General features: G+C 42.8%; 1 protein-coding gene across 1 annotated transcript in view; it reads left to right on the plus strand.

Moving 5' to 3' along the window:
• LOC147033189 (A-type voltage-gated potassium channel KCND2-like) overlaps positions 1 to 7,500 on the plus strand; it is an 813,677-nt gene that overhangs the window by 574,781 nt on the left and 231,396 nt on the right. Inside the window, exon 3 of the mRNA XM_085871312.1 lies at positions 2,658 to 2,756. Within this exon, the coding sequence (XP_085727438.1) occupies positions 2,658 to 2,756 (99 nt within the window). The remainder of the gene's footprint in view (positions 1 to 2,657; positions 2,757 to 7,500) is intronic.

The following is a 7,500-nucleotide window of genomic DNA, read 5'->3' on the forward strand; positions in this document are numbered from 1 at the left end:
ACCTGGTACCAAAGGAATTAAGTCTCCGTCTCAGATCCTTGGTCAAAGTCCAAGTCTCGCACCCATAGAGCAAGACTGGAAGTACCAAGGACCTGAAGACTCGGACTTTCGTCCTCCCGCACAGGTACCGGCAGCGCCACACCCCATGATCCAGTGAATCCATGACTCCCCAGGCCCGACCCAGACGTCTATTGACCTCCGGCTCACAACCTGCGGAGACATGAATATCACTGCCAAGGTAAGTGAATCTATCCACGACCTCAACATCCTCACCACAAACAGACACAGACAGGACAGCAGCATCCAAGATGTCACCGAAAGCCTGGATCTTTGTTTTGACCCAAGAAATCCGTAATCCCAACGGCTCCGACTCCTCATTCAGCACCTCGAGGGCCCCCAAGAGGATGTCTAAAGTCTCCGCAAAGATGACTGCATCATCTGCAAAATCAAGGTCCGAGATCTTGACATTGCCAAACGATGCACCGCAACTTGATCTCTCCGACATCCTCCCAAAAATCCAGTCCATACAAGTGTTGAAAAGTGTGGGGGCAAGTACACATCCCTGACGAACTCCAGTAACAACTGGAAATAAGTCAGAGGCGGTACCACCACACTTCACAGCACTCTCAGTACCAGAGTAGAGTTCAGACATCAGATCGATCAGTTTCGGTGGCACCCCACGAAGACCAAGAATCCTCCAGACGACATCCCGATTCACTGAATCGAACGCTTTACAGAGATCAACATAGGCTGCAAGCAGCCCCTGCCGAAACTCTCGTCTGCGTTCAGTGAGGACACGAAGAGCAAGGATACGGTTGATGTAGATGACACCATCTTAGGTTGAAATTAAAAAAAATTTAAAATCATTTATTAATTTCAACTTCACTACACCAATAATATACCCCAAAGGAACTTCCATGCCAAATATCAGCATCCTAGTACACATATTAAATGAATGGCAAGCTTCTAAAAAATAACTTGCACCAAAAACTTTAACGTTGATGTGCTACAAAAAAGTTAAGTTCAAAACAGGTCAAAAATTTAAAACATTTGAAATTATTTTTTTAATTTCAACTTCACTACATCAATAATATACCCCAAAGGAACCTCCATGCCAAATATCAGCATCCGAGTACACATATTAAATGAATGGCAAGCTTCTAAATAACTTTCACCAAAAACTTTAACATTTTCACGCTCACGCTGACGCTGACGCTGACGCTGACACTCACACCGGAGGTATCGCTATAGCTCTCTTATCTGTTCTTCCAACAGGCGAGCTAAAAAAACAAATCTCACTCCTCTCTGCACATGTGCGATCGGGACAAATTCAGAGGCAAAGTGCTGTGAAACTGCAGGTTTATGTTCCGTACAATTCATGTTCTGATTAATATTCCACAGTGTTCAGAAGATAAAATTCGATTGAAATTAAGTAGTTTCTCGATCATAGACTGATGTCTGTAGACAGACAGACTGACAGACGGAGTGAACCAATTGCTTAACCCCACTCAGCACTTTGTGTGTGGGGTCGTGATTTGAAATTAATTACATTTAACAGTAGATGCCTATTCTGCGAGCTTTGATAATATATATCGGAGGACATTTGTTATAACTGAAAACGGTTTGATTTATTCAAAATCGATTCGCCAAATGGTAACTCAAAGGTTTCATTTAATTAAACATGAGTTACCCGGTTACAAGAACCTCGGGTATATGCGTGTATGCATTATGCCAAATGTGTTTGTGATGTTATCTCAAATGTGTTTGCGATAGCGGTAAATCTCAGCCTTCTACGTTTTAGAGAGCGAACAGTAATTTGGAATACCACTTCGTTGATGACCAATGCCAGGTTTTTATACAGTAGTCGAGGCTCATGGGGGAGCTAAATGACAGATGGCAACAGGTCCATAGATAGGCATAGGGCAAAAGGAGATCAGGCAGACAAAAACACATAGACCCCACAAACGAGTAGTTGAATGGCAGCAATGGTAGTGGAAGGAAAAGAAGAAGCTGGAATTGGGTGGCTGGTGAGATTATAAGAGATCGGTGGCGGTATAAAGGAGACAATATGAGTTAACGATGCACGGCACTCTTGAATGATTGGAATGAAGACGTGCTGTGATGTTATACCGTGACACCTCCGATTGATTAATTAGATGGTCATGTTGGACACTTAGCTCTGAATGTCTTGGACAAATATTGATAACCTTCAATGATTTTTGCATTTCTCATCGAAAGAACATGAAGGATTTTTAGACGTCACGATTTGTGGACATATTGTGGGTAACTACTGTATATCAGACTCATAACTATAAAGGTGTGCACAAAAGCTCACCTTTCTCCTCCTTAATAATTGGTACTCGAACCTGAAACTTGCACCAATAGTCGAACAAATTCTCAGTTTCTTTCCTCGCATTGAGTTGTGCGAGGTTTCAGTTTCATCCTATTAAGAGACAAACAATTAGCGATAAACCCACCTGAGTTGACATGGTGATACCTCCCTTTGAAAAAAAAGTCTCATTGGCGTTATAACTATGGAGAACCATGACTAATATAATAGTTCTTGTAAAACATGAATGTGATATATTTCACTGTCATGGTGTGAGTACACTGTTGACTATCCTCAAAACCCCAACACTTCCTTCTTTATTTTTCAGAAAGCTCGAATGGCTCGTATTCGAGTGGCCAAGAGTGGCAGCTCCAATGCATTTTTGCAGAGCAAGCGGAATGGACGTCTGCTGGAGGCACTGGAACAGGTGAGTTGAGCACCGACACTTCATGAACACCTACGTTGGGCATTAAAATTGTCCGATGAATGAGATACTTACAATCAGCCGATGGTGCATTCACACACAAGGGTTATTCCAGAGTACCACCAAAGTTTTTAGAGCCGAGGTTTGTGTGAATGTGGAAACCTCGGAGGAGTTAATCCTTCAGGGACCATGGCTTAGTAGTACAGAATCATATCAGGTCTGTGTGAACAGGACAAGCGTTTGCTCAGGTAGCGGTCTGCAACAATTCTCACCTGATTTTGACACGATTCCTGGGAACCTACAGCTTGTCGCACCATTATTACCTATCTCCACTGCAGGCAATGAGTTGACAGCTTCTCCGCATTCACAAGTACATTTGGAGCATGCGCATTAAAAGGATGAATGCACTGTTAACGTGAATCTCTCTTTCCACCGTTTGCCCTCATATGTTAATCACGTGATCCATCACCATGCCTCATTACTCCAGCTAGTTTTCTATACCCTTGCCTGGCTCAGATTAACCAATTCGATATAAAAACCAAAATATATATAAATATATATATATATATATATATATATATATATATATATATATATATATATATATATATATATATAATGTAAAAGTAATTTGGCATATCTTGAACAACAACTAATATTACTACTATGACTACTACATTAAAGGTCAAAATAATTGCTACATTCTTCTTGTGGAGTCGACTGGGCAGCTTTTTTTTTCTCAAGTCTTTCACGAATCGGCTGGTGAGGCCCGACGTTAGGCTGAAGGTTATTTGGCAGGTATTTGTAGGTTGGTCATGGTGCCGGCGATAATTCACCTACTCTTTGCGAAAGCCACCTTAGCATCTTTAACATCCACCAACCACTAGTGCTGGCATATGATCCTTCGGCTTAACGTCCCTCCGATGGACGGTGCACAGATTGATGCCTCACCCTGCATGCGAATCACCAGGTTGAAGGTTTATTGCTGGGTCGACATTCGAACCCTCTCGGCCCATCCTGCCCGCCCTTTTGGCGTGTCTTGGACTGTTGTAGTAAGTTCATTCAGAGAAACTTTTGAATGTCCCTCGTAATTTGTGAATTTTTTTTTATGGTGAAGGCAATAAGTTACACAGCATAATTTATTTTTAACGTTGTGATACAAGTCCTACATGCATTATTATTATTATTATTAACTAACGGATACCCTGGGATACACGGCGTTGCCCGGTGCTGTTCTATCTATCCTGTTGGCATTAGGAAGAATTTTTTTTCTATTTTTTTTCTTGGAGCTTAAAACACTTCCCTCCACCCACTCAGAGTCAGGAATCATTTAATATTTCCTTCCACAAAACTGCAAAGGCTTATTAGGCATGAAAGATCAAACTTTTTTCCAAAATTTTCGAGAAAACAACAATTTGCCTGAAAAACTCCCCGGCACTTACTGATGAACATCTGAAAGTTTGTCGACGATCTGTTTGACCATCTCTGAGAAAAATAGTGATACACAGACAGACTGATAAACATCTCTCTTTGAGTATAGACCAGCAGGGGTAGCAACGCCAGGTCCCTCTTCCTGCTCATTCCCCTCATCCTACCCCTCCCCCTGACTCTTCCCAACCTACCCCTTCCCCTCCCTTTGGATTCCCACCTCCCCTTCCCCTGCCTCCCCTGATTCGTTGGGGTTGGCTTGTGGGTTTCCCACTCCCTGGGGACGTGTATAGTGCAAAAATGCAAGTTGTCTCCACACCTGACTTGTTATACCCTCTGCCACCACCACCAGGTGGTGCTACACGATACACATTTACTTGGAGAATTTTTGGCGCCATCCCGAACCCCCTCCTACTACAAATGAAACCAAGTAGCCCATGTTCATCACGAGGTCTAACTTGGTCTATGAGCCATATTTGGTGGCAATTGACCCAGTGGTTTTGGTGTGATCGGTGTTACACACAGACAGACAGAAAATGACATTTATTTATTAAATTATCGTCCATCCAGTAGTTACGTGCAAATGGTATCGAAGCAGCATCAGCTATTCAAAGGCAAAATTTTCGGTTTCAAAGTGCAGGCTTCACGTCTGGATCTGTTCTTGGGTCTCGTTATGACATCGGAAAATTTTACTCTACATCAGTGAAGGATGTGCAATACAAAAGAGCACACAGGGGCTTTATCTATTTCCATCAGCACGTTGTCATCAACAGATGGCATTTTAAATTAATCTGATGGCCCAAAACAGCCATGATGCTTACGAATAGCTGCATTTACAATAAATCCCTAGTTTTAGTGATTCCACTGCCGGCAAGACCCGCTCATGACACAATGGCAAGACGGTCTTGGTCACACACCTGGCATATGGCTACACCAACCAACCATCATCAGGTTCCACTGCTCTGTGGGGCAGCATTAACAGCAATAATTCCTCTAACTTCAGCGATTAGCAAATTGCTTTCAGCCTTCAGGCTTTTTGCTTCAATATGATATGAAATCAAGGATCTGTCTGCCATGCTTTCACACACCCGTTAGTGCTTGTCACCATATCCTGTTTTGCAAAAATGTTTCCATATTTCCTTTTCCATACCTATAAAACAACTTGTTTGATCACAAAAAGTTTATTAAAAAAAAAGGTAAGGAATTCCTTCCTGTTCTCAATATTTCACTCCTCTCTGACTCCATGACTCCCCTTCTGCTTTCACAATGATTGTTTTTCTGGTTAGTCTGCCTCTTTCAATCCTGAAGATTATTCCACAAAAAACAATGGTGGCTTGTTTGTGCTCTATCCTTTTTAAATGCCGAGCATCAAGTAAGGAAGCAGCACGCAACATTTTTATGTCTTTGGTTATGACCCGGCCAAAGTTTGAACCATTGACTTCCCAAACTCAGAGCAGACACTCCAACCATTAAACCACCGAGTCTGGTAACCCCTTCCCCCTCCCTTTCTTAACTTGCTCATCTTTCTCCTATGATCTCTTGTCATAACTTTGTTTTCCCAAGGGTGCTCTTTGGCTGCAACCATGATTGTGCCACCATTTTGTCGATTGAAAATTGTTTTCCGAAAGCCTATTGTTTGTAATTACTGCACTGATTCTGCACTGCAGTATCTCATTAAGCGTGGAGGTTGGTGTTTTATCGTGCACACAATGCTGTAAAGGGCTGATCGAATAGCCCAGAGGTTGCTTACTGACCTTTCAGCTGTCCACTTATGTCAACTTGTTCAGCGTAAATACTTTTCACAGTGCAGGCTTACTGGCCGCCTCTGATGTTTTATTGTTTCTTTTCTCCCGGTTGTGGAACGGTCTTCAATTGCACTCTTCCCTCTGGGGCTTCAAGTTCTCTGTGCACCACCTTCTCATGTTAACCCTGATCCCTACCCATGATCTTTTCTACCCACATTACCCATTACTAAATTTCAGTTTTTGTGTTCTCTCTTATCTACCCTTATCTCTTATCTACCCCCTTCCCCTCTCTCTCTCTCTCTCTCTCTCTCTCTCTCTCTCTCTCTCTCTCTCTCTCTCTCTCTCTCTCTCTCTCTCTCTCCTTCCCTCCCTCTCTTGCTCCTACCCCCCTCTTCCCCTCCCTCTGTCTCTCTCCATCCCTCCTCACTTTTTTCCTTTTCTTAGAGTAAATTCTGAACTACAGAAACGTTCACGACTTGTCTATGGCTTTCTGTACACCTGGTTTCAGATATAATAATTAATTTGTCTACCTTTATAGTAATTATATTTATTGTACTACTATTTGTTAGATTGCAAGACTCCCCCCCCCCCCAAAGTCTTTTGTTTGTAAATGCTGCACTTACCGACAGATTATCTCAAAAAGTAGGTATTTTATTCTGAAATTGAAATTCTGAAATTTAATAAACACATAGTGAAATAAATTTCATTCTGAAATACCCCGATGAATAACATGACATGAAGGTTAAAGCAGAGCCGTCGTGCCATTCAATGGTGGAAGGCCTTGTCATGCTCAAAATGGTACCCTGAATTAAGATTGGGCAATCTGCTGCATCTGCTTTCTCCACATTCTGGTTTTAACAATAAATCTCATGAAGGAATACACACAGTTTTCACATGAGCGGTGCTATGCAGTGTGATGATTAATGTTACAGCCGTTGGGTTCATTCAGTTACCCAGCTCAAATCCTAGTGAATCGCATCAAAGTGGTTCTGTCGACTGATTCTGTCATCCTGCATTGGATTCGGGGGAACTTTTCCCGAATATGCGCCCACAGTCAATGAACAATGGGAAGGTCCTTTTCACTATCTAATCACTTGTGTGTCCATTCACACCTCAGGAGATAGAGCATGGTGATTGACAGGACAGAAATACTGTTGTTGTTGTTGTTGTTGTTTCGTATGCAGCCTGTGGCTGCTGTTTGCATCATTTCTGTAAGAGTGGCTGTGCTGCTGATGCAGAGCCCCTGTTATCAGTAAGCTGGTACTCATTTTGCTCACCTCAGAAGGACGACAGGCTGAGTCAACCCACCTGGTGTTATTTCAACGGCCCGACAGGGGCTCAAACTCAAGACCCTCAGATCTTACGCCAGCCACCCCATTAAGCTAACACCAGCCTTAAAATACCGTTGACTGTGCAGGACACAGCTCAGTTCCAGGTGGAGACACAGTCTTGCAGGGACAATTCGTGCCATAAAAACGAAGCCAGCATGAGGGTGAAGTGAGCGTGTCCTGCAGTTGGGACGTGGCGAGAGGCTACAGCAGCCAAACTTGTCAGGCTGTGGAGAACAGAACAAT

The sequence above is a fragment of the Eptatretus burgeri genome, chromosome 2 (assembly GCF_056783735.1).
Source record: "Eptatretus burgeri isolate ZD-2024b chromosome 2, Ebu_testis_v1, whole genome shotgun sequence".
Classification (NCBI taxonomy): domain Eukaryota; kingdom Metazoa; phylum Chordata; class Myxini; order Myxiniformes; family Myxinidae; genus Eptatretus; species Eptatretus burgeri.